We start from the raw sequence: 16,255 nt of genomic DNA on the forward strand, positions 1-16,255 counted from the left end.
AAACGCAGGCGGCAGCGCCCGTAGGCACAGGGACAGGAGAAGGGGCAGATAGGGCACACTGGTTGGTTTCCGCGGATGCGGATCTCCCACCGGCCGCCCCGGCTGCCTCCCCGCCGGCTGCGTTTCACAGAACCGCCGTTTCCCCGTTAGAAACGGGGGTTACCGCGTATCTAACACGCATCGCACCGGGAAAGGGGGGTTGTTTTTTGGTTGGTGGTTTTACTTTTCACGACGTCGCTGCGGATCGACGGCACCTCCGCGTGCAGAGCTGGCATGCTTCCATTCATTGATTTTGGGGGTTGGTTTTGTTTTCGGTTTGTGTTTCGTTTTGTTCTGTGGGTTGTTTGGTTTTTTTCCTGACGGGAGTTCCCCCCCCCCCGCTCCAAGAAGGTTGGCGGGGAGAGGCTGCAGCCCTCCCGCGGGGCCCTTGGCTGCTCCCTCGGCAGCTGCCCCATCGCGGGGAGCGGGGGCCCCCGCATCCCTCCCATGGTCTCCGCGGCTCCCCGCCGCCGGCAGCCGCGCCGTGCCCCAGACATCACCCCACTTCGGAAAGTCGGTGCCGGACAATTAGGACACCCGTTGTCCTCCCCCCCGAAACCCACATAAATCACAATCGCTGCATTGTCGGGCTACAAAGCCAGACGGGAGCGCTTATGAATTTAAGTTTGGAGAAGGAAAACGTGCGCTGACACAACACGCTCCCTGTTCACAGGAGTAGCCAGGAAGGGGAAATGAATGGTGGAAGTTAAAGAGCCTTTCATTGCGGAGCACGCCGCAACGCAGCGGGTCACCGCTCGCCGCCCTCGACGTACGGCGGGGGGTGCCCCCTCCTCGCTCCCTTCCTTCGCCCTCCTAAAACGCCAGTCTTGCCGGGCAAAGCTCTGCCTAAATCCGCCTACGGCGGGCTCGGCCCCGGTAAGCTCCCGCCTGGGCGGGGAGGGGGGTCGGGGAGGACGGGAGGCGAGGGGCCACACACAGTGGCCGGCAGCTCCCGAACCACGCCGCGACCGCCACTTGGTTTCGGCTGTGGCCGGGAGGTGCGCGCTCCGTGGATGGGACGAGGGGTCGCGGAAATGATTTTCCGACAAATGCTGCTGGCAGTCCGTGGAGGCTAGAAGGCTCGGCTGTCCCTGCCAGGCTCTGCGTTACTGGGGGACGGGAAGGAAAGGGAATCCTGCTGGCTTTTTTGGTGGCTAGGCAGCCGTTCGCTCCGACGGGGCGCGTTAGGTGCGGAGCTGTCCCAGCCGGTTTTTGCAAGGGAACCCTTGCCGCTGGACGCCGGAGAGATGCAACCCACGACAAAGCCGATCTCATCCCTCCCATCCGTTTTGATCTGGAGGGGCTAGAGCTGGCGTGGGAGCGCGTGCGCTTGACCACTCGCGGGCAACGGCAGCCGGCCGGCCGCCTTCCTTGGTACCAGCAGGACCCGTACTGCTCCCGGGACCGGCGCTGAGGTTAGGTGAGGGGGATCCAGCTCGCCCCCTTCCCTCCTGGGTTGCTTTCGATGCGGGCAGCATGCGTCCTTAAAATATAATCTGCCCGGTAACAATCAGCGCGCAGCGGCAAGAGCCCCAGAGCTATTGGCTATGCAAATAGAGGGAGGGGAAGCGGCGCCCCAAACTCCCCAGTCACACTTTTAAGGCGGTATTTCTTTCCTCCCCCTACCCCCGCCGCTCAGCGCACCTCCGCGGCGCCTGGGGTTGGGAGGGGGGCCGGGGGGAGTGGGGTAGGCGGGTCGGCAGGAGGCTTCGGGGATAGTGCTCCTCGCATCCCCCTGCGGGGCCGCCTCCTTGCCGCGGCTGCCCGGTTAGCTCATCCCCGGGCAGCCTCTTTTCCCCGCTCGGGAGCCTCTTGCTCTGCCGTAGCAGGCAACGGCAGAGACTTCGCAAAGTTGACACATTTTGCAGGCGGGGAGCAACTGCGACGCCGGTGGAGTGCGAGGAGGGTGGAAGTCACCTAGTGCGGGATGTAACTCTTTTCCCCCTCCCCCCCCCCCAACCCCAGCCAACCTCTCTACCTCCCCCGCTGCATTTCCTAGAAAGTTTTATCAGTGTGGTCGTGCAGTGCTAAAACGGTTCGCCTGCTAGAAACTCTTGTGTCTGCCGGATGAAGTGGTGATTATTGTTAGATTTGCACCCCGAAAACGCCGCGGAACCCCGCCCCCACCCCGCTAAGAGGTTTGAAGTCTTTTTCGGGTTTGGTGTTAACGCTACAGTTAGCAGGAAGCTCCGTCCCTCTCCGGGGACAGATGAAGGGGGTGCCGGAGAGGGGAGTGGGTCAAGGGCTTGCGGGGCGTGGATCTGGCAGCCCGCTAAACCGGGACATTTCATCCTTCGCCCCCGTCGGTTCGGTGGGTACCGGTGGAGGCTTAGTTCCTTGCAATAAGAAAAGGGGTCTGAGTTAAGTTCAGATGGGTTCTTGGAGGAGGAAAGTGCGGAGCGCATTTCATTTGGTAGCTGGAAGCAAGCAAAAGAGAAGCTGTCATTTGTGTGTGTCCCTATACGAGGGCCTCCTGGTTCCTTGTTAGCTTATAGAGGGGAAGAAAAAAAAAAAAAAAGCGCGTTTGATGTTACGTCTGACCAGCTGCTGTTCTCCATAATAACAAGAGAGAGAGAGAGAGAGAGAGAACTGCCTGCCCTGGCGAGTTGCGTCACTTTGCTTCAACTTTAGGCTAGAAATCAGAGAGGAGAGAGGAGTTTTCAAGCGAGGCAGGAGCGAGCTGGAAAGCCCTGCCGTCTTCTTCCCACCCACCTACCCCTCCTCCTTTACCCCTCTCCTTTCCCCACCCCCTTCCCCCCCACCTCCGAAAGAAAAAAAAAAAGAAGAAGAAGAAGGAAAAAAAAAAAAGAAACCACTTTTCCATCAGAGAAAGAGGGAGATCTCTTTGGAAACATGGAGCTGCTGTGCTGTGAGGTGGATCCCACGAGGAGAGCTCTGCCCGACCCAAACTTGCTCTACGATGACCGCGTTTTGCACAACTTACTAACCATAGAGGAGAGGTATCTGCCCCAGTGCTCCTACTTCAAGTGCGTCCAGAAGGACATCCAGCCCTTCATGAGAAGGATGGTGGCCACTTGGATGCTGGAGGTTTGTGTCCCGGCGCCTTTCCCTGGCCCCCTAAGAGCGATGACGGTCAGCGCGGGGGGATATCAGGGCGGCCGCCTGCGAGGTTCCTGCCGCGGGCAGCCCCTCCGCTTTGCTTCGAACCCCCCCACCATGCAGCCTTTCGCCCCTCCGGTCGCGGTGGGGGTTCTGCTTGTCCTTCCCCATCCCCCGTCCTGAGCTCACCCGGTGCGGTGGGGGAAGGGGCGCCGGGGAGCAGCAACAACCCGCGGGGGAAGCGACCGTTTCTGGGGTGCTGCTGCAAAGCGGGGTGCCGGGGAAGGGGGGTGTGGAGCTGGAAAAGTAATTTGCAATTAAAAAGTAAAGAAAAGCCGCCTCCGGCTGCGGGCGGCCGGGAGCGCCTGAGATTGAGGCTTTTCTGGGAGAAGGGAGCTGTGCCCGGGGCATGGTGAGGGGCAGCGTTGCCCGGTGACCCCCGCATTTTGCCCAGCGAGGGTTTCATGCCCACGTATGCAGTGGGGAGGACGAGCCTTTTTTTTCGCCATGTTGCGTTGCTTGCAACTCGGTTCGGAGGCGCCGTGCCCGTCTTCCCCCTTCCATTGCAAGAAGGGGCTTGGAAATGCCCCTTGCCACCGCCCCCCCCCCCGGTTTCTCCGGCCGGGCGGGGGACTATCGGGGAGCCCGAGTGTGCGGCGAACCTCCGCTTCGCCTCGGTAACTTCAGGCGGAGCGGCCAAGGGCCCAGTTCCCTGCAGAGTCCCCTGCCTTGCTCCTGGCCCCACCACCCATCATTTGCCCCTTCGGATCTCCTTTTGGGGGGACCGTAGCCGGACCAAACCCCGTGGGTTGGAAAGCCCAGGCTCCCCGCTTAGTTTTCATGTGCGATTTGTGCATTTTCTTCTCGGCTCCGATTTTTGGTAAATTTTTGAAATAATTTTTTTTTTTTTCGTTCGCTGTTGCTGAAGGGCTCCAAGACTGCTCGGGCTCTCCCCACCCCACCTCACCCTTGCTGTCTCTCCCGTCCTCCACCCCGCCAACGTTCCATCGGGGGCTCGGGGCTGGGGAACACCCCCCGGGGGAATTTTTGCAATTGTCGGAAAAGATAGGGGACCGACCCGGCATGCCGCCGGCACCGAAATCAGGACCTCCGGGGGAGTTTTAATATTTTTTATCGATTTTTTGAAAATATGACGAAATCAAAGAGGGGAAAAAAAAAAAAAATGGGTCGCAAAGAGGAAAAAAAAAAAAAAAAAAAGAAGGAGTCGGAGGCTGCTCGCTTGCTGCTGGATTGGGCTTTTCGGCTCTCCCACACAGTGTCTTGAATTCATTTCTTACTGAATGAACTAAAGGAATGTGAAAGCCGATTGACAGCCTTCCCAGGCTCTCCAGAGATCTCCCCCTCCCCCAAAATTTAGCTCCCCGGGAAACAAAAATAGCAGGAGACAGGGCAGGGAGGCAGTGGTCTGGTTTCGTGTGATCACTCATTGATGTTTTTCCTTCTTGTCTCTTTCTGTCTGTCGTGTCCCCCACACCGAACCCTCTCACCCACTCCTCTCACCGTCCCGTCCTCCCCTCCCCACCGCTCCTCCCGCTCGCAGGTCTGTGAAGAGCAGAAGTGCGAAGAAGAAGTTTTTCCTCTGGCCATGAATTACTTGGACAGATTCTTAGCTGTGGTGCCCACTCGAAAGTGCCATCTGCAGCTGCTGGGGGCGGTGTGCATGTTCCTGGCCTCCAAGCTGAAAGAGACAATCCCCCTCACAGCTGAGAAGCTGTGCATATATACGGACAATTCCATCAGACCCCAAGAGCTGCTGGTAAGCAGCAGCAGGCCACCCCGCCACCTTCTCTCCGCTGGCTGCCTTCTCCTTCCCCTCCTTCCCTGGGTCGGGCTCCTCTGAAGCCGGCGTTCAGCCGCTCTCCGTGCCTCATTCACAGGCGCAGCGCTGCCGGCGGGACGCCGCAGGGGAAGTTGTGCTTGGGGTCGTCCCGTGTCCCCGTTCCCAAGCCCCTGCCCCCAGCCGCGTGTGTGCCCGTGGCCTGCCCGCCCGCTTCCCCGTGGGTGTGGGTCTGGGTCTCCCCGCGGGGGGACCTCGTCGGGAGGGAGGGAGGGAGGGGCTGCGCGCACGTGCGCGGGGTGGGCGCCGTGGGCCGGCGGCGCCACCTGGCGGCAGACACGCGGTGCCGGGCATGACTTCACCCTTGGAAGGGCTGACGGGCGGCCCTGGCGGAGGCGGGGGAGCCCCTCGGGGGGGGGAGCCGCCGCAGGGGGAGCTGCAAGCTGCACAGCAGCCTGGTTTAGTGGAAGGTGACTATGCCCATGGCACGGGGGTTGGAGCTAGATGATCTTTTAAGGTCTGTTCTGACCCCAACCATGCTGTGATTCTATCTGGGCAGCCCTCCTGCCGGGTGAGCTGCTGTGCATGCCCAGCAGAACCCCAGGACGGGGTGGGTTCTTCACCCGGGGTGGCTTTTACTGTCGAGAGCTCAGGTGCCAACGGGGAAACGTGTGGGTGTGTAAACTGGGAAGCTGTGGCTTGGTCCCTGTGGCTCTTGCGAATGTGATTCCCCACCGAGGCAGGTGGCAGGATGAAAATCCAGCGTGGTTAATTACAGCCCTGTGAGGAAAAGGCCATGTGGAGGTGCTTGTGGGAAGAGCTCACTGTAGACCCAGCAAAAGCAGAAACGAAAAGAGCCGAGGTTGTTGGGAGGGAATAGTGAGCGTTTGCAAGGCAAATCGTGGTGCAGCGTGCTAGACACGTGTTCGAGCCTCTCAGATGCATGACCAGCCAGGTTGCTTAGTTCTTCTCCTGGTTCCTGGCAAATGCCCATAGCCAGCTGAATCCCAGGAGAGCTTTTCCTGTGAATCACTGGGTGAAGGCAGTGGGAATTCCCCCTGGGAGGGACTGGGAGCTCCTGCCTCTGCAGAGTGAAGAGCTCTGCACTGCGAAAGCCTGCCGTGGCTGTCACGGACCTGAGGTGTCCCACCGGTGGCACGGGCTTGTTGGGGAGTTTCTGTGGTGGCCTTCGCATGAGAGCACCTGGAGCGGTGTGCCTGCCTGTTTTAAACACGTGTCTGAAGTGCTTCCCTGTGTTCAGACCTCTAGATTAAAAGGGCTTTTCTATACCAAAATCTGTCCCGTTAGCAACAGAAGAGAAGTCCTCAGCTTCTTGGTTACCTTAACGGTTATTACAGTCAAACATTTTCCAGGTTTTCTTGAGAGAGAAAACAAACAAAAACCCAAACCTTTTACATACATGAATGTGAGATTATTTTTTTTCTTCAAGCTATAGAGGACTGTGTCATAATCCAGTAGGAATGTCTGTAGGAAGGCAGCTTGCTGTTGGAGCGGGCATCTATTCAGAGGAACAACTGCAGAAATGGCATTGTGGGGTCCATGTTTATGGTTTCTCAGCAACGCTGGTTGACGTCTCCTCGGCTGCAAAGTTAAAGGACTGCTGTTTTTTTTTCTTCTTCTTTTTTTTCCCCCCCTTTTCTTTTTCTTCTTTGGACTTGCCAGCTCTACAAGCTTAGCTGGGGCTCCCCCCCCCCTCCCCCCACGCCACCACGCTGGGTTCTGTCAGGCTCACGCATCATCAAGGCTGAAGAATCAAGTGCATGGAATTTAGTTAAGAGCTAATAGTTGATGTATAAAGACAGGAAGGAGTCCAGAGCCTGAGCTTTGTTCGCTCTGTGGGGCGCTGTGAGGTGTTCAGAAGTTGCTTTAAATGGTGAAGCCTGCAGGTTTAGCCCTGCTTTGAACCCCGTGGCTGGGATCTGTTGGTTAGGTACCGTTCCTCTACGTAATCACATGGCAGGGAATGGCCAGTGGCTACGTACGTACCAAAGCTTTCCTCTGATTTCACTGGGAGTTTTTGGGCATGCAAAGAATGTGGGAATGGATCCTACATGATTTATTGGCAGATAATTTACACAGGCTACTCCTTGGCTGTGTTGTGTTGTGTGCATTTCCTTTCTGCAAGGGCTGTGTTGGGAGTAGTTTGAAGCGCCATCAGATTTATTTGCAGGAGCTTTGGAATACCGTTTTGGGAGGGAATGCCATCAAGCTAACTTTCTCAGTTTTGAATTGAAAAATAAAAACCATTTAGCTGGGTTATTTTCATGGCATGGTTATCCCTAGGGCTTTAAAAGGTTATAAAGTAAGGCCCATAGCCATTTAAAAGAAGTTACTAGGAAAAGACCACAGTGACCTTGGCAATATCTAATTGCAGGCTGAACTTTCTGGGTGGGCATTCAGCACTGGATACAGAAAAAGTAAAATCTTGGCAGGAGCTGCCAGGTCTCATTATTTTCAGTAGAGCTTGACATTTCCAGTGTTCAAAAAAAAAAAAGGGGGGGGGGGTAAGAAAAAAGTCAACAACTTCAAAGCAGTAAGGACGTGTGGGGAGAGTGTGGAGAAAAGGTTTGAGCCGAACTGATTCAGCAGTGATATAATTGCAGACATAAGTGAGGTGGGGTCTGTTTTCTCCTTTTCAGGTTTGCTTATAGCTTTTCTTCTTCCCTCTCCATCTCCTCCATGCAGGAATGGGAGCTGGTGGTGTTGGGGAAGTTGAAGTGGAACCTTGCAGCCGTCACTCCACACGACTTCATCGAACACATCCTAAGGAAGCTGCCCCTACCTAAAGACAAGTTGCTTTTGATCCGGAAGCATGCACAAACCTTCATTGCCCTTTGTGCTACAGGTAGGCCAAGGGGCTCTGGGTGTGCCTGCTGCTTGCCATGTGGTTGAAAGAGCAGAGTAGTGCTACAAAGCCTTTGCATCCCCTTCATGCGTAGGTGGAACAGGTTGCCCAGGGAGGTGGTTGGGGCCCCATCCCTTGGAGATGTTGGCCAAGAGAGCCAGTGGCATCCTGTGGTACATCAAGAAAAGTGTGGCCAGCAGGTCTAGGGAGGTTCTTCTGCCCCTCTATTCTGCCCTGCTGAGGCCACACCTGCAACACTGCATCCAGTTTTGGGCTTCCCTGTTCAAGAGAGACAGAGACCTGCTGGAGAGGGTCCAACAGAGAGCCATGAGGATGCTTTAGGGGACTTGAGCATCTCTCCTGTCAAGAGAGACTGAGAGGCCTGGGGCTGTTTAGTCTTGAGAAGACTGAGAGGGGATCTGATCAGTGGCTAAGTATCTGAGGGGTGGGTGTCAAGTGGAGGGGGCCAAGCTCTTTTCTGTGAGGCACAGTAAAAATACAAGGAAAAATGGATACAAACTGGAACACAGAAGGCTTCACTGCAACATGAGGAGAAACTTCTTTACAATGAGGGTGACAGAGCCCTGGAACAGGCTGCCCAGGGAGGTTGTGGAGTCTCCTTCTCTGGAGATTTTCCAAACCCACCTGGATGTATTCCTGTGTGGACTACCCTGGGTGATCCTGCTTTGGCATGGGGGTGGGACTGGATGATGTCTGGAGATCCCTTCCAACCTCTAAAGTATTGTGATACTGTGATATTCAAGGTGAGGCACAACAGGGCTCTGGGCAGCCTGATCTAGCTGAGGATGCCCCTGGTAACTGCAGAAGGGGTTGAACTGGATGACCTTGGGAGGTCCCTTCCAACCCAGACCATTCAATGATTCTTGCAATTGGGAGCTTGCAGTCCTGCTTCTAAGGCATGCTGTGCTTCTGCAGTGAAGTCAGTAAGACTGAGTTAGGCTGATTGATTTTCTACTTTGCCCCTTCCACTGGTTGTTTCCAAGGGTCACAGATTGTTTGTAAGGATGATGTGGCCAAAGTACCGTTGTGGCACATTAGCCCAAAATGCATTGACCCAGTGCATTAGATTGATGTGTTTGTACATTTTGCATTAGCTGGAGGCTGTCCAGGTGAGAGGTAGAATCTGTGTTTCGAAGTGTGTGTGATAATGCCACATTACTGCAGCACAGAGAATGATACTTTAAAAAGCAACCACTTAAAAAAACCCCAACAGTTGGGTTCTTTCTCTTAACTTCCAGATAACAGTGAAACTAGTTTTTTGGAGAGGGAATTGTTATACTGCCCTTGTGTTGTGTCTTCAGCTGAGGGCAGTGTCTGAAGACTGAGATGAGAATGTTTTCTTCTGTTGAAGAGAAGCTGATCCCCAAGGGTCAGTGCTGGGCCCCATGCTCTTTAATATCTTTATTGATGATCTGGGTGAGGGGATTGAGTCCATCATCAGTAAGTTTGCAGATGCCACCAGGCTGGGGGCAGGAGTTGATCTATTAAAGGGTAGAGAGGCTCTGCAGAGGTACCTAGACAGGCTGGACAGATGGGCAGAGTCCAAGGGCAGGAGATTTAACACATCCAAGTGCCAGGTTCTGCACATTGGCCACAGCAACCCCATGCAGTGCTACAGGCTGGGGTCAGAGTGGCTGGAGAGCAGCCAGGTAGAGAGGGACCTGGGGGTACTGGTTGATGATAGGCTGAACATGAGCCAGCAGTGTGCCCAGGTGGCCAAGAAGGCCAATGGCATCTTGGCCTGCATCAGGAACAGTGTGGCCAGCAGGAGCAGGGAGGTCATTGTGCCCCTGTACTCTGCATTGGATAGGCCACACTTTGAGTCCTGTGTCCAGTTCTGGGCCCCTCAATTCAAGAAAGATGTTGAGTTGCTGGAAGGTGTCCAGAGAAAGGCAACAAAGCTGGGGAGGGGTCTGGAGCACAGCCCTGTGAGGAGAGGCTGAGGGAGCTGGGGTTACTTAGCCTGGAGAAGAGGAGGCTCAGGGGAGACCTTCTTGCTCTCTACAACTCCCTGAAGGAAGGTTGTAGCCAGGTGGGGGTTGGTCTCTTCTCCCAGGCAGCTGGCACCAGAACAAGAGGACACAGTCTCAAGCTGCACCAGGGGAGGTTTAGGCTGGATGTTAGGAAGAAGCTCTTCCCAGAAAGAGAGATTGGCCATTGGAATGTGCTGCCCAGGGAGGTGGTGGAGTCACCATCCCTGGAGGTGTTTAGAAAGAGCCTGGATGGGGTGCTTGGTGCCATGGTTTAGTTGATGAGATGGTGTTGGGTGATAGGTTGGACTTGATGATCTCAAAGGTCTTTTCCAACCTGGTTAATTCTATTCTATTCTGATTTATACCTGGCTGCAAAAAACAGTTGTTGGTTGTGGGGTTTTGTTTTGGTTTTGTCTGGGATTCTTTTTTCCGTAGTGACTCTCAGCCAATCACTGTCCTCTAAATTCCATCTCAAGGATTGATGATTTGATCACTTCTTAGCAGCTAACTCTGGAACAGATAAGCAGCATGCAGTGTTTTTCTTTCCAGGGTTGTTGTCAAGTAGTGTATGGCTCAATGTTGGAGTTCACTGTGGCTTGATGCACCTATAGGAACTGTTCTGCTTGTGCTTTTGCAGAGGGAAAGGAAGACACGGCCCAGGTTTTGGGGATGAGTGTCTGCTTCTGTGCTTGCTTAATGTTTGAGATGTTGTGACAGCTTTTGCAATGTAAGGCAGTTTTTGCTATCTCAGTCTGTCTTAGAGAATCTTATATGGGCTATGTTAGGATAATTTGACTTTTTGGTTACCAAGATGTTCAAGCTTTCATAGAATCACAGGATTGGGAGGGACCTCAAGGATCATCCAGTTTCCTCCCCCCCTGCCATGGGCAGGGATACCTCATACTTGATCAGGTTGCTCAGAGCTGCTGCCTGGCCTTAAAAACACCCAGGGATGAGGCTTCTGCCACCTCCCTGGGCAACCTGTTCCAGTGTCTCACCACCCTCATGGGAAAGGAAATCCTTCCAAACATCTAATCTAAATCTCTCTTCCTCTAGCTTGGATCCATTCCCCCTAGTCCTATCACTACCCGACACCCTAAAAAGTCTCTCTCCAGCTTTCTTGTAGGCTCCCTTCTGATACTGGAAGGCCACAATAAGGTCTCCTTGGAACTTTCTCTTCTCCAAACTGAGTAACCCTAACTCTCTTCATAGAAGAGGAGCTCCAGCCCTCTGATCATCCTCAAGGCCCTTCCCTTCTTTGCATACCGCTGTATGATCATTTTCAGGCAAAAGACTACAGGACTCAATAGAAATATTACCCTGTCCTAGGGTCTGCAGAGTCACTCTTGGTAATTCATCAGACATTTCTGGACTAATTAGCTTTTTACTTCAGGATTATTCTTTGCCTTTTCCCCTTAGCCAGGATTCACTCACACTTGGCTTCTGGGAAAGATGATCTTTCCCACAGGCATTTCTCTGGATCCTCTTAACACCATCAGTCATCAACCTCCAACTTCTTCCAACCCAGACCATTCTTCCCTCTCTTTTGCTTGCTTTCACCTCCTGGGTTACTGTGTTTTATCCAGGAGGACATTACCTTGAGTGACTTGGATTTCAGAACGATTCAGCTTTGCAACTTGTGGTCTGTAATCCTTCGCTCTTGAAGTTTTCCGTATAACCAAACCATCGCAAGGCTGGGTGCCACGAAGGAGTTTCCAAACTCCAAGGCTTCCTTTCATCCCATGAGTTTTTTGATGGTTAGCTCCATGCTTTACTACTCTGTTTACTGAGACCCTAACCAGCATCCCCTTTCCAGCCCTTAGCCCACTTCTCGCCTGTGCTTCCCTCCTGTGGTCTGCTTGTCAGGCTTCAGGCTGTTTGTCTCCGATGCATCATCCCAAGTCCTTTACATAGAGTTTCAAAAGGCAACAAATCAGAGTCTTTGTTTTCTTGTTAAGACACAATTGATGGCTTATGGAGCTTCCTGAAAGTCAGGGCACCATGGTGCTGGCTGTAGATTTTCTTCTCTTCTCATGCTCTTTTCCACAAAGCACTGTGCTGGCGTTTAGTTCTGAGGAGGATCCACAGTCACTTGCAGCTTAAAAAGCAGAGCTCTTGCCCAAGCCCTCATTCCCACTCTTCTACCTCTGCCACAGTTCACTAGCAAGCTCCTACCACCATTTGCCTTACACAAATGTGGTTGTTACTTCATTTCCCTTTCACTGCCACCCTTCTCAAAGTCATTCTCACCATCCTCAGTGAAAAATAAAGAAGTCCCTTCTCATCAGACTTCCTTCCAGGTCAGGCTGTCATTTCCTTTTCTTCTCCCTGTTGGTTTCAGCTGCTGTGTTTCTTCTTTCCCTTTCTCCCTCAAAGCTTCTGCTCTCCACCGGCTTGGGTTAAGCCTGGTATTTCATTTCCCCATTTGCCTTCTTTCAGCAATATGACCTCCTTTGACATGTGGCTGCCCCTTTCATGCATGTTTTTTAGCCTGGTTCCAAATCCTCACTGTTACCAGACCTGACCTCAGTCTCTGGCTACCACCTCTGGTCTGAAGCACAGCAACGGATCTCTTCATTTCCCAATTCATCTCAGTGCAGCTTTGTCTACCCTGAAGGACTTTTTCTTCTTCTTTAGAGTATCAAGCAAACTCTGTCATAGTTTGAACTTCTTCCCTCTAGTCTGAGTTCTTCTTCACCAACATTTCTATTTTAATTTCTTAGCAGAAATGTTACCCTAGAAATTCCCAAAGGTTCCCTGCCTTCACAGAGCCAGCTGTGAGCTTGGTCCTGCAGTGCTTTGTGTCAGCAAAGGGAAAGGGAAGAAATCATTAACAGTGCTGGATATTGTGCTGGGTGTGTAGGATCAAGGATATTAGGATGTTGGCAACAAGTTCTTTACCATGAGGATAGTGGAACACTGGAACAGGTTGCCCAGGGAGGTAGCTGAGGCCCCATCCTTGGAGATACTCAAGGCGAGGCTTGACAGCGCTCTGGGCAACCTGATCTAGTTGAGGATGTCCCTGCTGACTGCAGAGGGGGCTGGACTGGATGAGCTGTGGAGGTCTCTTCAACCCAGACCATTCTTTGATGTCCTTTCCATTTGAGCATGAGGCAAAAGTAGATGATAGCCAGTTCTTTTGTATGTTTATCATTTTGTCACTCTCTCTGGTTCTCTGTCTCTATTTTGAGCCCAGTTTCTGAAACAAGCTCTGTGGATCTAAATCCATGGCCACTCCCAAGCCCTTGCAGTGATTAATGATTCACATGAGCATGACTGAAACTGGAATGTATCCCTCTGTGCCCTTGGTCCCATCTGAACATACAGCTGCTGGGCGACACAAGCTTATTCCCTGAATAAAAACTTTCCTCTTTCCTCTTCACTCACAACCCTTCCAGAAGACACTCTTCTCCACTGAAAGAGGCCAGAAGCAGTGAGTGTGCAGCCATGTACTGTCATAAAGTGAGAGCTTGATCTGTTGGCTGAGAGCTGCCATGCGTGGGCTACCCTTCTTCAAGCAGCCTTGCTTATTGTGCCATCAGAGCATAGGGATTGACCTGCACTGGCATAGCCTAGTCTGGCATGATGTCATTTGTTTTCTCATCCTGCTGGTGGCTCCCCATGCAAGCTAAAATCTCCTTCAGGAGTTTTCTGAATTTGAAGGGCACTAAGGCTGCTTCTGGAGCCTTCCCCCTTACAGTACAGCTTGGCAAAATGAATGCTAACTGCTTTTTTCAGCATGGGAGGATCCTGTTTATCTCTGAGCTCAATGGACACCGTCCTTCTTTTGCTCTCTGGGATCACTTTACTTTGCTGCTTTGACCCCAGCTCCATCTGCTGATTACTGTGAACCCTTCATTGGGTGACAGAGCACTGGAACAGGCTGCCCGGGAGGGTTGTGGAGTCTCCCTCTCTGGAGATATTCAAGACCTGCTTGGATGAGTTCCTGTGTGATCTGCTCTAGGTGCTCCTGCTCTTTGGAGATCTATTCCAATCCTTAACATTCTGTGATGATTCTCTGAGTTCTCCTCTGTCTCCAGTTCTGGGCTCCTCAATTTAAGAAGGACATTGAGACTCTTGAATGTGTCCAGAGAAGGGCAACGAGGCTGGGGAGAGGTCTGGAGCACAGCCCTGTGAGGAGAGGCTGAGGGAGCTGGGGTTGCTTAGCCTGGAGAGGAGGAGGATCAGGGGAGACCTTATTGCATAGAATATAATTAACCAGGTTGGAAAAGACCTTTGAGATCATCAAGTCCAACCTGTCACCCAACACCATCTCATTAACTAAACCATGGCACCAAGTGCCTCATCCAGTCTCTTCTTAAACACCTCCAGTGATGGGGACTCCACCACCTCCCTGGGCAGCACATCCCAATGGCCAATCTCTCTTTCTGGGAAGAACTTCTTCCTCACCTCCAGCCTAAACCTCCCCTGGCACAGCTTGAGACTGTGTCCTCATTCTGGTGCTGGTTGCCTGGGAGAAGAGACCAACCCCCACCTGGCTACAACCTTCCTTCAGGGAGTTGTACAAAGCAAGAAGGTCTCCTTGCGCCTCTTCCAGGCTAAGCAACCCCAGCTCCCTCAGTCTCTCCTCACAGGGCTGTGCTCCAGACCCCTCCCCAGCTTTGTTGCCCTTCTCTGGACACCTTCCAGCAACTCAACATCTTTCCTAAACTGAGGAGCCCAGAACTGGACACAGGACTCAAGGTGTGGCCTAACCAGTGCTGGCTATGCTCCCTACAACTACCTGAAGGGAGGTTGTAGCCAGGTGGGGGTTGGTCTCTTCTCCCAGGCAATCAGCACCAGAACAGGAGGACACAGTTTCAAGCTGTGCCAGAGGAAGTTTAGGCTAAAGGGGAGGAGAAAGGTCTTCACGCTTGCTTCTTAGCTTGCATGTGCCGTGTGCCAAGGTGGGGAATTGCTCCTGGAGGACCGGGAGGCAGCACTGGCCACGGAGCTGCAGTGCAGAGCATGCCGCAGTGTTGATGAAAAGAGAACCATGCATCGTTTCCTCAGCTTCAGCCTGGTGCCCTTCCTTTCTTCCTCTTCTTCTGGGCTTCTCAGAGTCACAGCTGCCCAGCTGCTTCCTTGTTGTACACTTTCTCCTTGAGGGCTGTATGTGCTGCTGTTCTGGTGCAGGATATCCCTTGTTATCTCACTGTCTGTAGTGAGCAGGTTCTGGGGGAGGACAGGCTGTGCAAGCCAGGCTTTCAGGAAAAAGGAGCTGTGAGTCTCTGAGCATCAGCTGTCAGGGAGGGATTAACCTCAGCAAGGAGGTTTCCAGTGTTTTGTTTAAAGGGCATGGAAAACTTAAGAGGAAAAAGCTTTGCAGGCTTGCAGGGACAGAGGGCAACTTGTGTAGATCCCTGGTGCCAGCCTTTTGCATGGTCAGCTTGGAGTCCTGTGGCAGGTGAGATGTTCTCTTGACAGATACAAGGTAGCATTGCACAGAGCAGTAGCTCTCAAAGGCTGTGTCTGAAAGAGGCTAGGGATCAGGAGGAAAATTTAAGCTTGAAGTCAGTTCTGTGCTGTGTGCCAAACCTCTGCCCACTGTTCCTGGGACATTAATCATCTACATTTGAAAGCTGAGAAGGCTTTTTTTTTGTGTGTGTTTTTAAACCTCTAGCCAAATGCTGGATCCTTACTCAGACAGAAGCTCTGTGGAAGTCAATGGGAGTGTTGTCTGAGCAAAGACTGCAAGATGAGGCTCACTCTCTAGGAGTGATCTAGAGGGTAACCACACAGAATGCTTTGTAACACCAAGAGGCATGCTTAGCCCTCTGGCCTCCTGCTGGTCAAGTCCACTATGTTTTCCCCTTCCATGTAAAGAGTTACTGGGTTCTGTCCCTACAAAGGATAAAAGTGTGATAAGAGTTTTATTTGGGACCTGGTTTTTTGGGTCTTCCTTATTTGGCAGAGGGACAGAAAGAAGTCCACAGAGGTGGTGTTGGGTAGGTTAATCCCTTAGAAATAAAATACATACTGAAAAGTGGCAGTGGTTGCACAAACACTTCTTGCATGACAGAAGAAAGAAGAGTCCAAATGAATTTATTACCATGGAAAAGAAAGCTCTTGCCTATTAACTGGGAGAGGCAGCTCCCATCAGTATGTTGGACTTCCCAGCAAAAGGAAGCCCAAGAACCATGTAAGCTCCATCAACAAGTAAGCAGAGCCTGGTAAGTGTCTTCTATAAGCAGACTCACTCCTTAAGTTGTAGGACATGTCAGGTCTGGGAAGATAGGGTGGAAGGAAATGGAGGGGAAGAGCCTTTGCTGATACAAGCTGGTGTAGTTCCACTGCTGCCAGGTAACTTTGCCCTCCTTCCTACCAGCTGCAGATCTGACTTTTAGGTGCTTTAAGCACTACCATAGTACTGATCCTTGGTTAGGCTTCCTTAGGGAAAGGTGTGGAATAAGTGGTAATAATAATCAGTGCAAACAACTGTTCAGAAACACAGAATACAGAATTAACCAGGTTGGAAAAAGACCTATGAGATCGACT

General features: G+C 52.5%; 1 protein-coding gene across 1 annotated transcript in view; it reads left to right on the forward strand.

Moving 5' to 3' along the window:
* Nucleotides 1–1,795: 1,795 nt before the first annotated feature.
* CCND2 (cyclin D2) overlaps nt 1,796–16,255 on the forward strand; it is a 50,102-nt gene continuing 35,642 nt past the window's right edge. The window contains exons 1-3 of the mRNA XM_068160921.1: nt 1,796–3,087; nt 4,661–4,876; nt 7,604–7,763. Of these exons, the coding sequence (XP_068017022.1) occupies nt 2,893–3,087; nt 4,661–4,876; nt 7,604–7,763 (571 nt within the window). The 5' untranslated portion in view covers nt 1,796–2,892. The remainder of the gene's footprint in view (nt 3,088–4,660; nt 4,877–7,603; nt 7,764–16,255) is intronic.

This window comes from Melanerpes formicivorus, unplaced genomic scaffold (assembly GCF_026170545.1).
Source record: "Melanerpes formicivorus ecotype bairdi unplaced genomic scaffold, bMelFor1.0.p_v2 SCAF_54, whole genome shotgun sequence".
In the NCBI taxonomy this organism is placed as follows: Eukaryota; Metazoa; Chordata; class Aves; order Piciformes; family Picidae; genus Melanerpes; species Melanerpes formicivorus.